At 41.3% G+C, this 18,625-nt stretch overlaps 2 protein-coding genes across 4 annotated transcripts in view; both read right to left on the bottom strand.

The window, feature by feature from the left end:
• Positions 1–2,748, bottom strand: part of pxdc1b (PX domain containing 1b) — a 53,005-nt gene extending 50,257 nt beyond the window's left edge. Inside the window, exons 1-3 of one of the 2 annotated variants that reach the window (XM_062021469.1) lie at positions 2,364–2,748; positions 803–852; positions 594–674 (exon numbers count right to left, since the gene is read on the bottom strand). In XM_062021469.1, the coding sequence (XP_061877453.1) occupies positions 594–643 (50 nt within the window). In that variant the 5' untranslated portion in view covers positions 644–674; positions 803–852; positions 2,364–2,748. The remainder of the gene's footprint in view (positions 1–593; positions 675–802; positions 853–2,363) is intronic. The other variant, XM_062021467.1, reaches the window with a different exon arrangement.
• Positions 2,749–4,023: 1,275 nt separating this feature from the next.
• The window catches only part of gli3 (GLI family zinc finger 3), a 164,502-nt gene continuing 149,900 nt past the window's right edge, over positions 4,024–18,625 (bottom strand). For both annotated transcript variants that reach the window (XM_062021461.1, XM_062021462.1), the window contains 5 exons: positions 14,925–15,074; positions 13,271–13,435; positions 12,906–13,196; positions 8,602–8,977; positions 4,024–7,311 (listed from right to left, as the gene is read on the bottom strand). In XM_062021461.1, the coding sequence (XP_061877445.1) occupies positions 5,069–7,311; positions 8,602–8,977; positions 12,906–13,196; positions 13,271–13,435; positions 14,925–15,074 (3,225 nt within the window). In that variant the 3' untranslated portion in view covers positions 4,024–5,068. The remainder of the gene's footprint in view (positions 7,312–8,601; positions 8,978–12,905; positions 13,197–13,270; positions 13,436–14,924; positions 15,075–18,625) is intronic.

The following is an 18,625-nucleotide window of genomic DNA, read 5'->3' as shown; positions in this document are numbered from 1 at the left end:
TTTTTCCCAATGACAAGTCATTGTGCGGCAATGCATGCTCTCATGTAGTGTCCAAATCTCTTTCTTTTTTTTTTCCAAAATCCTCATCTCAGCACTGGCTCCTGGTTTTGGCTCTTGAGGCTCGCAGATTTAAGTGCCTCCTGCTTGGCCACGCCCCTTTTCCTGTATATATTCCCTCATTAATGTCTCATGGACGATGCTTTAGTTTTCCAGCCACTTCCCTCCCAACAGGCGGTTCAACCCAAACTTGTGATTTCAATGAAGACTACAGTAGTACAGAGAGAGAGAGCGCACCCTCAGTATAAGACGAATTTTAGTAATAAAACTGTTTCCTATTATAAATACCTTCTGTCTTTATTTTATACACACACAATGTGACAGAACATTTATCACAGCTTGATGAGGACTTTCATTGTAGTATCTAAGAAGGACCAGAAGAGGGCGCTCTATGCATGTCCTGTCAAAAGTTACTCAGTATCATGAAAATGCACTCCAGGCCCATGTCTCAAGACTGTTTTAAAAATGGCAAAGCATGTGCATTTTACACAGCAGAGCTTTGAAATACAAAAAAAGTCACATGAGCAACAGCAAACCTTTTAAACGGGCTCCAAGATGCCGTCTTTTTGTAGACGTCCCTCGACATCCATCCATAAATGTTCTCGGTTGGATGGAAGCTGTTCCAAAAGAGTGATGTTTGTGAATTCCATTATTGTACTGTTGAAAAATGTAATTACAGCTGCAACATCTTCCCAAAGATGCTGCACAACCATTGAAGGAGAAAGCACCCCTACCACCACCATACCTGGAGAAAACATCAGGGGTGTCCAAACTTCTTCCACTGAGGGCCACACACTGAAAATTCAAAGGATGTGGGGGACCACTTTAATCACATTTTGGAATTTGGATTAGGGCTGCAACAACTAATCGATTAAAATCAATTATAAAAATAGTTGGCGATTAATTTAGTCATCGATTCGTTGGATCTATGCTATGACAGAGGCTTTTTTTTTTTCTTCATAAACCTTTATTTTTAAACTGCAACATGTACAAACAGCTGAGAAACAATAATCAAAATAAGTATGGTGTCAGTATGCTGTTTTTATTTCAATAAAATACTGGAAAGGATAGAAATGTAGTTTGTCTCTTTTATCCGATTACTAATCGATAAATCGAAGTAATAATCGACAGATTAATCGATTATCAAATTAATCGTTAGTTGCAGCCCTAATTTGGATTAATCATGATTAATCACAGGTGATTACTCGCTTGCATTACCAAAATTTGTTGAAGAAAACACCCCAATATTTGTACACAAATGCAATTTTATTGTCAGAATGTCACCCAGGAATGTTTTTAAACATTTTCCTTGAATGTAGGTCATTTATTTGCAAAAAAAAACATGGCAACAGTTTTATCAGGATATATTTTGGAGTGAAGTTTATCAGTGAGCACACCAGTCGTAGTCTTCTCACTCTATGTACTGACGTATACATTGACCTCATCACTGACCATATAGCGATTAAGGTAAGGAGTTTGTATGGTCAAAATAAATTGCCTGATTAACTTAGTTTTAGTTCATGATTAAGGCAATACTTTTTGGGATTAATCACACAAGTTAACTCAGTAATTTTGACAGTACTAATATATACATAAAGACACTGATGATTTAATATTAGTTATTATATTTTAGCATTTCAGTTTTTCTCATTACATTGTGCCTTTTAGCTAATTTTCCCCCATTTTTTACTGGTTTTTGTTTTGTTTTATTGTATTTTTTTATATATAAAAAAAAACTAACAGCGGTTTACACTTTTGAGACCCCTCGTTCAATCAATTCGAAATGACATGTCTTCACTACAACTCACTTTCACAGCTCAACAATCACATCCAAAAACAGAAAGCTGTTTTTTTGCACATATTGTGGCTTTTAAATGACGTGGTCTTAAACTTTGATTGGCATGTTTGAGTTTAAAATTGCAGTTTTATACTTCGGGGCAAAACGCCAAAGTATTTGAATGAGAGACAGTAATAATTCTTGTTTATTTTTAAATGTAGTTTTGCACAATCGGTTTTATTTTTGCACAAACAATTGTATGTGATATTAAGAGGTAATAATTGTATTATTTGTGATAATGGCACATTGTTTAACATTGCTGAAAGTTGTTAAATTGTCCAGAAATAAGTGTGTTGATAAACATTCATATTTTTATGAGTATAAAAACATAAAAATAAAAGGAACAACGAGGCCCTCTCAGAAATTAAGTACACACTAAGTGTACATAGTACAGTATACTTGTTGAAGTTTAAGTGTGTAAGTGCGCCATTTGGAGCACAGAAAGACTTAATGGGTGTGTGGAACTCACCTGTTGTTCGCACTCTTCGGCCCCAGAAACTCCACCGGGGATGCAGAAACGTCTTGTGAATAAAAACCTAAAATACAAACTTTATCGAACTTTGTGTTGGCGGCCGAGTTAAAGCTGTCCACTTATTTTCCCCGGTAAAAAACACAAACATTACGCTAGCAATTAAGCTAGCAGGTCGTCTCCTTCAACTATTCGCACCCACTCCAAGGGCTAAATGTTCCGTTTCTACAATTTCTTTGAACATGTTAACCTTAAATTTAACTAAATTTCAAATGAAACGGTTACTTATATGAAAAAACAACTTTTCTCAACACCGCTTACTTCCTCCTATAAAAGCACAGTGACCACGCCAACTAGTCTTCTTTGAATTAATACTATTGTATGTTATCAGAGCAGCGCCTCCTAGTGTCCATAGAAAATACTCATCATAGGAGCGTACATAAAAATGGACCTGTTATGTTTTAGTAAAAACATAAAATAAAATAAAGACCGCAACAATTGAAAATGAGATCCATTTTTTTTATTAAAACCATACAAACATTTTTAGTTAGATAGAAAAGAACCAAGTGGCTCCTCTGAGTGTCACTGCTGTTTTTGGCCCCAATAAGTTTGTACCCACTTTTGTCCTCGGCTAAAACCTACTAAGTGTCATGTATGGACACATGTTTATATATATATATATATATAGATATATATATGTATGTATATTTATATGCGCAATATATATATATATATATATAGATATATATAGATATATATAGATATATATATATATGTATATTTATATGCGCAATATATACATATATATTTATATGCGCAATATATATATATATATATATATATATATATATATATATATATATATATATATATATATATATATATATATATATGTATGTATATTTATATGCGCAATATATATATATATATATATATATATATATATATATGTATATATATATATATATATATATATATATATATATATATTGCGCATATAAATATACATACATATATATATATCTATATATATACATATATATATATATGTATATATATATATATATATGTATATATATATTTCCGTATATAAATATATATACACACATATACATATATATACATATATATATTTCCGTATATAAATATATATACACACATATATATATATATATACATATATATATACATATATTTCCGCATATAAATATATATACACCCATATATATATATATATATATATATATATATATATATATATATATATATATATATATATATATATATATATATATATATATATATATATATATACATACATATACACATATATGCGCATATAATATATATATATATATATATGTATATACACATATATATATACATATGTAAATATGTATATGTATATATAAATATAAATACACATATATATACATACATATATATATACACATACATATATACATACATATATATGTATATATATATATATATATATACATATACAGTATATATATATATATATATATATATATATATATATATATATATATATATATATATATATATATATATATATATATATATATATATATATATATATATATATATATATATATATGTGTGTGTGTGTGTGTGTGTGTGTGTGTGTGTGTTATTTAAAATACACTGTAAAACGTGAAGAAAAGAAGAAAGAAAATGCATTCTACAAATCTTTTTCCCATAATTGGACATTTTAATATAAATGTTCATGTTTATTTTTTGTACTATTTACAATGGAAGATTGGCAGTGTTTCTTCTCTTTAATGAAACGTATAAGGCACATACCTCAATGTCATTTCCTCCTCCTTTAAAAGGAAACTATTTCTTCTTTTTAAAAAACAAACAAAAATCTAAATAATCAATCAAATCCCGGCTACAGAAAAAACAGTACCAAAAAACGTAATAATAATAATACAAAAATGTACCTCATTGCTTTGACGCTAAATAAAAGGTAAACTACAAAAAAAAAACGGAATAAAAAGGCAATATACGAACACTGGTGACAACGTCGCTGCAATACTTGGTGGTACTCATTCGGAATTTAAGAGCTTTGGAGAAGACAAATAAAAAACACATCACTGTACAGCATTGAGAGATCAGAAAATAAAAATAACAATGTGCTGTTGGACCAGCGTCAGCGTCCATTAAGAACACAAAGCACCTTGAAAAAAGAGAATATAAAAACACTGTTACAGTATTTACACTGGAGTACCTCACCATGAAATAGTAGAACGTGATTGTATTATCCTATTTATATTTGGACAAAAACAGCACTGAAACACATTTATGAAAATGTTTTAGGGCTTTTTAACAGTTTCTTTGCATGGTGCACCGGTCAGGGGCCGCAGGTTCCCACCCCTGATACTGTATACATAATAACCTGGAGTGGCGAGCACACACCATTGTGCTTTAAAGACAGTATTTCCCCTTGAATACATGCAATTTTTTTAATCAGCAAAAACACGCAGGAAGAATACTGTTTGAAGACGAGAGTACGCTCTCACTGTCAGACATAGAAAAAGATTTAATTCCATAAAATGAATTATTTATTTATCTATACATCATGAATCCCACTTTTATGTGAGATGGTAAAAGTGGAAGTACATGTTTTCCCCCAATTGCCTTCACGTCCACCAGAAGAGAGGAGAAAGGTTATGAGGGATCTACTGCATGATGGCCAGGAATTTGCTCTCCTCCGCGAGGCTGCTGAGAAGGGAACTCATGTCTCCGATGGCCATGTTGTTGACGCCGGGCGCCACGGCGGCGAGGGCTGGGGCCGCCGTGCTGAAGGTGGCCGAGGCGCGAGGGGTGGTCAGCCGCGACGAGGTCCTGGAGAGTCCCTGGAACATGGAGGGACTTAGCGGCACAGACACAAGGCTGCCCTGGTCGAAGCCGTCCTCCATCATGGCGCCAAAGTCCAGACCGGCGCCGTCGTCCAGCACGGCGGCACCTTCCACCGTGCTGGTCACTTGGTCGGAACCGGGAGACAGAAGCGAAGTGGAGGAGTCACGATGGTTACCAAGTTGCCCTCCAGTGATGGAGTCTAACAAGTAGTGGTCTTCCACTGTCGGGATTGATGCTGCTTTGGGATTTGTCTGCTGGAAGGAGATAGGATCTGTGAAGTCCTGCTCCAGGTACGCATGTTCTGGAGCTTCCAGTTTCAGGGGACACAGACTCCCGCCGTTCTGAAACCGATGGACTTGACTGCAGTTTGAAGGGTTGAGATGGTTCCTCCCTAAGTTCCTGTTGACGGTTGTACCATGCTGATTGGGATGAAGGACATCATGAAGATTGTCTATGGAGGCCTGACTGAGCAGGAGGTTGTTTCCCATCTGGCAGGAGACTCGACTGTTGAGGTTCTGCTGGAAGTGGTTCTGCTTTGGTGGAAAAGGTCCATCAGTGGTCTTTGGGAAGTGAGGCCGAGCAAAGGTATCGGGAGCAGCTCCTCTCATCTCCATGCAGGATGTAGGAGATGCCTCCAGCTTGACCACAGGGTTGACGGTGGAAGCACTTTGAGTTGGGTCTACCTGGGAACAACTGTGGTGAAAGCCGGGTGACGCATGCTGCTGCTGCTGCTGCTGCTGCTGCTGCTGCTGCTGCTGCTGCTGCTGCTGCTGGACCACCATGTTTCCAAACCTGCCAAAAGGTTCAGACGGGGCCTGAGCTGACCACTTTCCGCAGTTCCTCTGTGGAGACCGCTCAGCGCTCCCGGAGCTGACTTCGTTCCACTGGATGGGAAGCAAGCTGGGGCTCCTCCTCTGCTGCTGCTGCTGGAGGCAGTGGTTGCCTGCGAAGTTCATCCCAGAAGTCTGCTCCATCCCTTCCATATACTGGTGCACTCTCTCCCTGGGGGCTACTTGCTCCTCAATGTGCATGTAGGGGCCAGCATCCGCTTGAACCTGTGAGCGGAGATACTGTACCATGTCATCAGGAAGGATATCTTCATCCTCAAGCAGCGGGTAAGCGTCTTCATCGCCCTCCATGGCCAGAGCTTCTAAAGCCGCGTGCTCCGCAATGCTGGGGTTGTAGGAGGGGTTCTGCGGGGCTCTCTGCAGGTTCCCGTCTGAGCGAGTGTAATTCTGTAAGGTTAAGTTGCGTATTTCGGGGATGTGTTGCTGAGACAGAGGTGGAAGAGGGTGCAGGTTGCTCAGGCTGTTGAAGCGCTGCACTTGGGGCAGGTTGCAAATGTCGGAAGAAGGCTGCGTCCTCACCGGATCACTGGCCCGCCTGTTGCCGGTCAGCGGCCCCTCGCCAGGATAGAGGACCCTCCTCCTGTAGCCCGAGTGTCCCATGGAGCTGTTGGTGGCATCGGTGCAGCGGTGCGGCCTGACAAGCGGCGGCATAGGCTGGTTGGCGCCACCTTCGTCCATCATGGCCATACGGGCTTTCAGGCTCATGCGCTCCATGTTGGGTAGAGGGGTCGGCGGCGGGCCACCGGTTGCTGCGGCGTACTTGGCCTTCAGGTGGTAGTGCTGTGCTGGGGTTAAAGTAAGCATCCCCCGTGAGCCCCCTACTTCTCCGCCCCCATGGACCCCGCCCGATGGTACCCCGCTGAATCCCGCTCCGTACCCGCCTCCGTAATGGCTTGCCTCGCTGGACCGACGGGAGGCGTCGGTGGAGATTGGGTCGTAGGAGTCGGTGGAGCTGAGGTTGTGGAGGCGTCTGTGGTGGGCGGCCGCCGTCGTGCCGTCGTTCTGGGACGCCTGGCTGGAGCGTCGGCTGGAGAAGCAAGGGGAGATGCCCGAGGATCGGCGGCTGCTGCTCAGGTAGGCGGAGCTGGTGGCGCTCCCGCTGCTGTCGCGCCGGTCTCGTAGCAAATTGAGCACCGTTAACTCTGTGCCGCCCAGCTCGGGCTGAGCTGGCGGCTGAGGAGCAGCGACCGTCCACTGCTTGCCCAGACAGGACCCTGGCAGGGACAAAAAAATTACTTTAGAAGTCTGTAGGGCTGGAATATTCAACTAAATTGTTCTGGGGGCCACATTTCCAGAAAGCTAAGGACCGTGGGGGGCAGCTTCCTCTACAGTGGACATTTGATTGTGGTGTATTTATTTTGCCAGAGTTAAAGGAGTGCTCTGCTGTTTTAGAGAACCTTCTGCCAAAAAGCTTGTCTAATATAACCTCTATGACAGCAGAATCTGCTGCAAAAATGTGAGTCACAAGTTTTTGGAACTGAACTCGTGCGCCACCAATTGAATAGCCCAAATGATGAAAAAGAGAGGACCTAAAATGGAACTTTGAGGAACACCACTAGTACAACTAAAATTTAACAAACGACTACTGACTGCATCTGAAGTAAACAATGTACAGCAACACTAAAGGGGTGGACCTAAAGGGGTGCTTTGACGAATGCCTTAGTTATTTATGTATAACACAAGTTTAAACCCCAGTGTTCCATGTTTGCTAGCAAGGGAAGGGGTTAATTTTTTTTAAATGTATTTATTTTTTTGTCATAAAAAAATACAATCATGTGTGCTTACGGACTGTATCCCTGCAGACTGTATTGATCTATATTGATATATTGTGTTTTTTATGTTAATTTAATAAAAAAATAAAATATATATATATTTTTTTTTACTTTATTTTATTTTATTTTTTATTTCTTGTGCGGCTTGGTACCAATCGATCCACGGACCGGTACCGGGCCGTGGCCCGGTGGTTGGGGACCACTGGTCTAAGTTACTCTAAATAACAAGACCACTCTTGCGTATTTTAAGAATTTGCTGCCAAAATATTTGTCTTTCAAGTTTTGAGCTGAACTCAGGGGCCAGTATTGTGTCATTCCTGGGCCGGATTTGGGCCCCGGGCTGCCAGTTGAAATGCTGATCCTTTTAAATCATTTTAAAATTACCCATGTTCTGGCATGTGGGATCTGAGCCAAGAATGTCGTTGTGGCTTGTGCAGCCCTTTGAGACATTTGTGATTAAGGGCTATACAAATAAACTTTGATTGATTGATTGACATAAGCTAAGTGTGCGCGATTGCAACAGGTGTGGCCATTAAACACGATTCCATTTCTCTCCATCTCCTGTCATACACATTTTGTTTCGCCTAAACGCTGCAGCCAAAAGTGGCGAGGTGGAGAGATAGTTTATAGCTGCAGGTGTGACGTGGATGTGGTGTGTCAACAGGTGTTTCCATCAGAAAAATGCATTGCCAGGAAAAAATCACTAACGCTGAGAGATGTGTGGAAACTCACCCTTCCCCTGGATGGTGGGGAGTGTGGAACCCTTGAGGGGCGGCGGCGGGGACAGGGGCCCCAGCCTGGGCAGCGCTCCGTTCACCTGCTTCAGCCTCTCCATCTTGAGGTGCTCCATCCAGCGCAGGGGGCGGCCCACGCTGCGCCTCGCCTGCAGGGTCAGCATGGCCGCCGTCGCCGTGGAGACGGTGGAGTCCATGATGGGGGCCGGCTGCCCGTGGTGTTCCTCTTCTGTCTCATCCTCGTCCTCCTCCAGCCACTCCCCTGGCAAGCGTCCGGCACTCACAGTAAGCTGGAGTCCACCGCTGGGATAGGTGCTGACTGGGGACTGGTCACTGCTGCATGTAGACTGACCGCCAGGGCTTGGCTGAGACGTCTAATGGACACACAAGCTTGTTACTGGCTCGTTCAAGACAACACAATCAGGAGAACATTCTGCAACATCACACATTCTTTACATGCATTTTATTAGACAATTGCTGCAAACGGGCTGCAAAAAGTCCACTTCCAACACCATCATCTACTAAGACAAGGTGTCTGAAGTGAAGCCTAAGAAATTTAACCAAAAGTTTGTTGACTCCCTTACTGTACGGCAAACTAAACTAGTTTGTATGCCCAGCTGCCCGCATACACTTCCACCATGAGGCGAAATAAAGTTGTGTTAGCACTTCCATAAAGAAGGGGAGGAACACTACTGAATTAAAGAATTAACTCATAGCAAATTATGAAAGTGGCTTCCATATGGTTTTCCGCAAGTAAATTCTCTATAAAACGTGTTTGGCGTTCATATTTTTGTGTGTCTGGAACAAATTAATTAAGTTTTCAGTATTTATAATGGGCAACATTCCTTGTGTTTGGACAAATGTTGTTACAGACCCTTTGGAAAAGATTACTGAGGAGGTACCATTGTACATTATTAGATATGACAATACTTTTATTTGTCATTTACAACCCAAAGCTAAAATGTGGATATTTTGTTCCCATAGTTTTAGCAAATACAGTGTTGTAGGCCATTAGTTTTACCCTACTGATGATGTGTTGTTGCGATAGTAATCTTAATAAATCAAGTTTACCCTTGTTTAAAGCCGTTAATAGGAATAATTAATTATAAATCAAATATTTTCATAGCAAGAACATTAAAAAAAAAAGGTTCATGCCCTTCTAAATGAAATTAAATACCACTCTTTAGTCGCCTTTACACTCTTGTAATCCAATATAGTAATGTTGCAGGAGGCTGAGCCAATCAATGGCCACAGTACTGAACAGCGCGCTCTGATTGGTTTAGACTCCTCTAGTGGCCAATAATACTGTAGTATTGATATTTTCAGTTCATTCAGACATTTTATGCTTGAAAATGCTTAATTTAGCACCATTTGTTTAATATGTGTAAAAATAGAACAAAATCCACAATGTGGTGAAGCCGCATTATTTTAAGCGCGATGTGGCAAGGGACGACTGTATAGGCAAACGCTGTAACCTCCAGGGGGCGCCAAAATTACTCTAAAGTATAGTTGTATTAAAGGCCTACTGAAAGCCACTACTACCGACCACGCAGTGTGATAGTTTATATATCAATGATGAAATCTTAACATTGCAACACATGCCAATACGGCCGGGTTAACTTATAAAGTGACGTTTTAAAATTCCCGGGAAATATCCGGCTGAAACATCGCGGTATGATGACGTATGCGCGTGACGAAGTCCGAGTAACGGAAGTTATGGTAGCCCGTAGAATCCTATACAAAAAGCTCTGTTTTCATTTCATAATTCCACAGTATTCTGGACATCTTTTGCAATTTTTTTAATGAACAATGAAGACTGCAAAGAAGACAGTTGTAGGTGGGATCAGTGTATTAGCAGCGGACTACAGCAACACAACCAGGAGGACTTTGTTGGAGCGCTAGCCGCGCTAGCCGCGCTAGCCGCGCTAGCCGCGCTAGCCGCCAACTTCACCTTGACTTCCTACGTCTCCGGGCCGCCAAACGCATCGGGTGAAGTTCTTCGTCTACATTAACCGTGTATTTACATGTCCACGGTTTAATAGTATTGTTGATTTTCTATCTATACTTCCCGTCAGGGGTTTATTTCTTTTGTTTCTATATGCAGTTAAAGCAAGATGCTATCACGTTAGCTCGTAGCTAAAGCATTTCGCCGATGTATTGTCGTGGAGATAAAAGGCACTGAATGTCCATTTCGCGTTCTCGACTCTCATTTTCAAGAGGATATAGTATCCGAGGTGGTTTAAAATACAAATCTGTGATCTACAATAGAAAAAGGAGAGAGTGTGGAATCCAATGATCCAGCTTGTACCTAAGTTACGGTCAGAGCGAAAAAAGATACGTCCATCGCTGCCTCTCAAGTCATTCACTGTAACGTTCCTCATCTACGAATCTTTCATCCTCGCTCAAATTAATGGGGTAATCATCACTTTCTCGGTCCGAATCTCTCTCGCTCCATTGTAAACAACGGGGAATTGTGAGGAATCCTAGCTCCTGTGACGTCACGCTACTTCCGGTACAGGCAAGGCTTTTTTTTATCAGCGAGCAAAAGTTGCGAACTTTATCGTCGATTTTCTCTACTAAATCCTTTCAGCAAAAATATGGCAATATCGCGAAATGATCAAGTATGACACATAGAATGGATCTGCTATTCCCGTTTAAATAAAAAAAAATCATTTCAGTAGGCCTTTAAAACTAGTTACTACTATTAACTATAGAAATGGAAAAGCTCACATTAATAAGTGTAAAAAAAAAAAAGTCCTATTCATTTTGGTAATAATCCTATTACAAAAATGATACTACCAAATAAGCTCACAGAGGGCGCGACATTGTTGAGGATTGGTTTTAGCATCTTTAATACACAAAGGGCCTGATCTACTAAAGGTTTGTGTGTACTAAAACATGTGCAAACTTGATAGCACGTGCAAAGCTGATCTATTAAACATGTGTGCAAAGGGGATTGCCTCTGTTTGGTGAGCAGAACAAGGAGCACAATCTGTCTTCATGAATATGCAGAATATAGGCTGATTATCAAAACACCCACAATATTGGGAGGAGAAAATGCAAATGTATTATACAGCGCACGCAGTTTGATTAATCTACATCTGAAAAGTATGTGCTAACTGACACAGTTACAGACACGGCTGTAATAACGGGGGTTCTTGTGCTGCTGCAAAGACAGACAATAGACAGAGAACCCTCCGTCTCCTACATGTGCGTCAACATATTTGGACAGTCAGAAATAAAAAATATTAGACATATTGTCTATTCAGAAACATCCTTTTGTAATTTTATAGCTGCATGCTGAAAGACTTAAGTGGCTAATTAAAGCATATTCAATTGATTTGTTTTAGTAACTGTTGGCGGTTTATTTTTAAAGGCGTTTGTTATTTCACAAAGAATATGTATCATTAATATACCTCCTACATGAAAAAAACTTCTTGAAGTATGTATTTTGTTATATCTTAAGCGCAGTAAGTGCAAAACGTAACATTCCCACTAATAGTACACGCTATTTTATAGCTTGCACAAGCTGTTTAGCACGTGGTATTTGAATCTTAGTAGATCGTTTGCTGGAAGAAGTTTGAACACATAGTTTATGACAAGGTCAGTGGGATATTTTTAAAAGGTTTTCCTTCAGTCTAATATTTACATTTTGTCGCCAGGCACTTCTTGTTTGACAGGCCTAAGCAATGGTTGTTTTAATGTCTTCAAATCATAGTTTGTAGTCTTATATGGCGATCTGAGATATATTCCCAGTTTATAGTCTGGGCCGCGGGTCATGTCACCCTGTGTGCTCCACTTGCAACAAACAAAAGAGCACACTAGAAAATCTTGTTTTGGGATGTTTTGGAGGACAGACAAATAGAGTAAAGGCCTCTAGCGAGACTGTGTGTTGACTAATTCGGTTGTTTACTGAATTGTGCAGAGCGGAATCACACAATTATTTGGCACGGCGTGTGATTGATTGAGTTTGATTGAGACTTTTATTAGTAGATTGCACAGTGGACCGTGTTTAGACACGTTCGCCCTGTTTACGTTTCATTAATTTAAGCAGTGTCAGCTGTGCAGCTGGTGGTCAAGCAAATGAGTTTCTCAATGGAGGTGAAGGCTGAAATGTTCTTATGATGAGATGAGTCACCAGACAGTACAAAAAAAGGGCACACCTATCTCACCTGATTACCCACTGTCCTTAGAAGGAAGAAGAGAAATGCCGAGGCATCGAATAGAAGAAGACATGCGCTTGTTAGAGGAGTTAATTAGCAGAAGGGTTTAGTTAGCGTAGATGCTAATGTTGAGTCTCACCATTGGTTTCTCTGTCTTGATGGACTTGACCTGCAGACATTCATCCTGTTTTGAGGTAACGTGGTTGTACTCCCTTTGGTCCGTGTAGCCCCCCAGCGCCAGTTGCCCCGGAGACCGCCCCTGATTGTTGGCACCGGGCTCCCGGGGCTGCGTCGGAGGCCTGGGGTAATCGCCGCGCTGTTTCTTGGTGACGTGCGCCTCGGGCCCGTGCACGGTCTTCACGTGCTTGCGCAAGGAGCTTGGGTCTGTGTAGCGTTTGGTGCAGCCTGGGATTTTGCACACGTACGGTTTCTGCAACGGGCCATAAAAGCAGGAAGTGAGAGAGCGCTCGGGTGTCCGTGGTCTAAGTCGAGTCTGAGGGGTACCTCGTTTGAGTGTGTGCGATTTTGATGTTTGGCGCGGTCGGAGGCGTTGGAGAAGGCTTTGTTGCAGCCCTCGTGTTCACACACGTATGGCTTCTCGCCCGTGTGGGAACGCAAGTGAGTCTTGAGGTTTTCCAGGCGGGAGTAGGCCTTAGCACAGCCTTCAAACTGTAAGCAGAGGAAGAGTCCGCGTCATTCTGATCAGTCTTTACTTTTCATGCAAATACAGGAGGTTTTGAGTTTACGAATGTGTACAACTTTTACCAAATTCATCTAAAAGTGACACCTGAGTCACTCACGTTGTACAGAGAACAGATTATTGACATGCGGGGACGTTCAAGGCAAGTGAGGCACTTTTGAAACTGAATTTCATATGCTCTCATCATTGTTCATACAAGTTGCTCATTAGGACAATAATTAGAAAAAGAAAATAATATTTCACTTTCATAAAAAATTTCTGAAATACTTCTTAGTCACATGTATTTACTTTTATAAAATGAAAAAAACATTTGAGGTCTTACCTTGAGCGTAAGCAAAACACATGCACCTCTCCTTGATTATAAAAAAAAAAATTTGGACCTTTGTCCGATAGTCCAGTTTGGAGAAGTTTTTAAAGGAGAACTGCACTTCTTTTGGAATTTTGCCCATCATTCACAATCCTTATGTAAGACAGGACCAAATGTTTTTCTTTTTATAATTTGTCATTTACAGCAAGTACGAGGTGCCTAACAAAAACATCCCAAAACCGCCAACACTAGTCCATTTACATCTTGTGATCTGAAAAATAACCAAGTATTAGTGATATTGTTATTATAAGAGGCAACGCAGAGGAATTACCTTTAGCGGCACCGTGATCATAGAGGTGCTTATGCTGCTATATTGATATATTGAGCCGTTGAGCCGCTGCATCGCCTCAGAGTTGGTGAAAGTTAATTCTAGATTATAAATCAGGCCTCTCACCTGGATAGTAGAAGGTTGTGGGCCTAAACCGAAAAGTTAATCAACTTTGACATTCAACTTGGACCTGAAGATTGCAAGAAGGACACGAAAAGACGCTCACTTTGTTTTTGTTTTTTACCTGTGTAAGGATTATGATTAATTATTGTTATCGAAACGGACATGAACATCCCATCAGTCTGCATCCCAGTGAGAGCAGACATTGTACAGTGAGTAATTGTTTTATTGTGTTCAGAGTTTGTATTTCTTGTTTAGCACTTAGCAATGGTAATACTTGCTACATCTGCTTTTTGCACGGCTTCTAAAACGTGTTGCTCATCCTCTTTATATTCAGGCTTTTAATTTATTTTGCCTCACCTGCCTAGTCTGACTGCACGTCCCTGGAACACATTAGGGACATCTAAAATGCATGAATAAAAACATTAGGACACCCAATGAAAAGGATACAATCTTTATCTTTAATGATGGTTGCGGCAGTAAAGCAGCTTGGACCGGCCAGTGTTAATCAACATTTCTACACTTTCTGAACAATTTTGTGATGTCTGGTTTCACTTCTATGGTTGTGGCTTTCCTTCTCATCGGAGGGTCTTGTATTTAAAAACTGCTTAGCTAAGTATTTAATGGAAGTGTGCCGTAACCACAAAACATGGTAACCCCCGGAACCACCTGTGCATAAATAATGAGCCGTTTGCATTCTTACTGTGCACTTGTGAGGTTTCTCTCCAGTATGCCTGCGCATGTGGACCACCAGCATGTACTGGGCCTTGAAAGGCTTCTGTTCCCTGGAGCATTCTTCCCAGCGACACACAAACTCTTTCTTCTCCCCGTGGATGTGGTCGTTGTTGATGTGCTGCAAAGGAAAAGAGCAACACTTTAGTAAACGGAGGTGCTGGGAGTCTGTTAAGTTCCATTAAGAAGTGTGATGTTTTTTAAATCTACTTGTTCCTGATGCCATGTGACAACTTTGAAGTATTTTATCTGACCCTTCAGGGATGAAGTCGACAATACGGCTCTTTTAGAGACACTATCTTATCACATTCCTCAGCAGCCAATAAGAATCTTCTTTACATCCACGCGAGGGCGATGAATAGACACTGGACAATGAAAGCGGTTAAATGTCTGGAGAAAAGGTGCTTTCTTTTTGGTGGAGAGCAAATAAAAAGCATGGAGGGTCACGTCCCCTCGGGGCAAAGACTCTCTCCTTGTCAATGACATCTTTGTCCCGCCCCCTTGGCCTGACTGTGACCCACAAACCATCCTACTTTTACTAAATTGGCACCCCCAGGCCTCATCTTCTGGAACAACTGTGGTCATTTTAAGGACAGCAAAAAGTAAAAAGAGGACTCGACACCAACAGAGAACCTCCATTATTCTCACTTGACACTTTTTTAATTCTAAACTGACAAAACAAGACTAATTCCGGGGGAAATGATTGGGAGGTCGATGACTGGAGACGTTAGTGAAGTCCCCCTCCCGTCTGAGATTGATCCCCTCCCCGCCTCAGTCGGCGGCCCTTTAGCCGCCGCCGGTGTGAGGGAACCCCCGTGGCAAGCGATCGCTCTGTTGCGAGCGCCGCTCGATATCCTCCGAGAGAGCGCAGAGCGATGGACGCACGGCGGATCACGCCTCGTGGCTGCCACGCGCACAGATGGATACACACTCCGGCCGTGTTTGTACAAATGACGTAGTCGCTTGACGGATGTGATGCATGAGCCTCGGCGGTTGACAGGGAGTTGGGGCAGGAGGGTTAGTCGCGAGCGGAGACGTCGGGAAACCTAATGGCAATTCTTATTGAATCAATAATCTCCATGCTGAGCAGACGGGTCCTGTTGGCCGACTAAATCGACAAACAGGTGCTGATAGCCACCACGCGGCGGTTATTCATCTTCTTCTAGCCAGCTTATCGGCCAACAACTGTTAAAACGCCACCAAGATGGATTTAGGAGGGAGGCGCGTGACAGGGGGAGAGGACACGGGGGACGTTTGGGTCGCCTTTGCGCACACGCACACACACGCACACACACACACACACGTGCACGGTCACATACATGCTATTTGCTTGCTGATTGGACAAATGAAGTACATTCTGCACCTTTGAATGAATGCATGTTATTTGTGGCAGCACAATTTGGAGTTCCACATCCTGTGTCAGCTGGGGCCTTCCTGCGCCTATTTAACATGATCTTCTTGTGCTTGTGTAAAGCCTCAAATTAGCTTAGCTGTTTACAAAAACACATTTGTTGAAGGGGAATTTTCAGTTGAAGTTTTACGCATATATGCGTGCTGCGATGCTGTAATATGCATGCCAGGCCAGGAGATGGCGATGGAGAAATACTACATTGCTTGTCTTCCTCAGGTTTTGTCCAAAAAAAAAAAATACTTTGTTGGCGTATCATCTGTCAACATTTGCATTTCAAACTTTCCTGGAAAAAATGGGGCATTAAATAAATAAAGTGGGCTCCAAGTGATACTCATAACAGTCATAACACAGTGTCACTAACGGCTGCACCATCCACTCCGACATGCGTGCAGGATATAATACTATATTATGATGTAAAATATATGCTAAGAGTCTGTGATTTTGCGTACATGAAAATAAAAAGACAATTTGTGCCTCTTTCACCATGCTTATTTTTCAAGCAGGCTTGCATTTCTTCCTCGTTCTTCCAGAAAGTATGACGAATTGTAAGCAGCTGAATGCGAGATAGTAAATCTCCTATTTATCAAGATATTTACACCAAGTTTGGATTTTGGGCAGAAATGTCATCTCTGTTATCTTCATGTGTCTCTATCGCAGTCTTTCTCAAATAGTGGGGCAGTCCGCCGCAGGTGATCCCTGGGAACACGCTTTATCAATATAATGCAATATCATGCTTTAAAACCCGTTTCAAAAAGCTGTTCACTACAAAACGTGCTCATTGTAACAATGACTCCTTCATTTTGACAAAAAAAAAAGAAATCAGCACAAATTGTTTTTTTCATTCTTGTTTTGCAGGTTAATTTGTTTTATACGTTGTTAATGTTGCTGATCAATTCAAATGTATTATTTATTTATATATAATTCATATTTAAAAACCTTGGGATAGGTTGATTGGCAACACTAAATTGGCCCTAGTGTGTGAATGTGAGTGTGAATGTTGTCTGTCTATCTGTGTTGGCCCTGCGATGAGGTGGCGACTTGTCCAGGGTGTACCCCGCCTTCCGCCCGATTGTAGCTGAGGTAGGCTCCAGAACCCCCCGCGACCCCGAAGGGAATAAGCGGTAGAAAATGGATGGATGGATGGATGGATGGATGGATTTAAAAACATTTTCAGTATCTAATTGTGAAAAAAATGTTTATAATTTAAACAAGGATTTATCAATTTTTTTAATTTCAGGCAAATTGATGCACTTTTAATATTTTCTTTTACAGACTAAAAAAATTTAGGTTGATCTATATTTATTTTTTGTTTTCTTCAATGTTGATAAGAATGCATCGTTATGCAGAGGCGTACTTATAACAATTTTATGGACAACTGATAATATTTATAGTCGCGGCGGAGATTGGGGGAGCGCAAATTTTTTTTCCCCTTCCTAGGTGGGCAAAACAGAAAATAATTGAGAAGCACTGCTCTATCGCGTTGTTGATTCGATTGACTCGCGTGACATGCAACTCGCCACACTGCTGTCATGAGCGTGTGTTGCCCCGAGTTATGGTGGGAATCAAAATCCGGGCAAACAATGGAACCAGGAAGACACCAGAAAGGCAAAAACTGGGAAGATAAAAGCTAATATTAGATTGGTGTGGCATGATGGCGCAACCACAGGGACGCTGCTTTTTTTGCCATAAGTGCAGACTTGAAAGTGCATACGAGTCTTTAAATGGTGAAACCAGAATTATAGTCAAGAATGTTCACCATGCATGATCTTGTCATTGTGTCGTCACGTTGTTATTCATTTGTAACCACTTCAGACGCAGAAAATATTGTTGCAGAGTGGGAAAGGAGAGCCAACTGTGCTGTCAAGTGGCCGAAAGTCTCAAATCCGATCTGTTTTTGTTTTTTTTTACATTTTGAGCTATTATCGTGTGGCAATTCTAAAGTCCAGCCCAATTCCAACCCCAACCCTGAATGAAATACTGGCTCACACAAATCGTAGCAGATTGAAGTCTCGGCGGACCGTGTCCCCTGTGCATGAGAATGCGAGCGCGCATGAGAAGAGCGCCTGTTTACAAGGCGACAATTTTCCACGTAAGCCTCGGGACCCACAACGTCGTTTAGCTTTATCAAACGCCACCTAATAAATCATACGCTCTTTTGTGATGTCACTCGCCAAAGTGCTTTTGTTGTCAAGCAAGAGTAGGGGAAGCAAGGAAGAGAGGACAGGGGGGAGGTAAAGAAGGAGAAAAAAAGAGGGTGGGAG

This window comes from Entelurus aequoreus, linkage group LG15, assembly GCF_033978785.1.
Source record: "Entelurus aequoreus isolate RoL-2023_Sb linkage group LG15, RoL_Eaeq_v1.1, whole genome shotgun sequence".
NCBI classification, from domain to species: Eukaryota; Metazoa; Chordata; class Actinopteri; order Syngnathiformes; family Syngnathidae; genus Entelurus; species Entelurus aequoreus.
The sequence above is the reverse complement of the archived record's forward strand: the minus strand, read 5'-3'. Positions and strand labels throughout refer to the sequence as shown.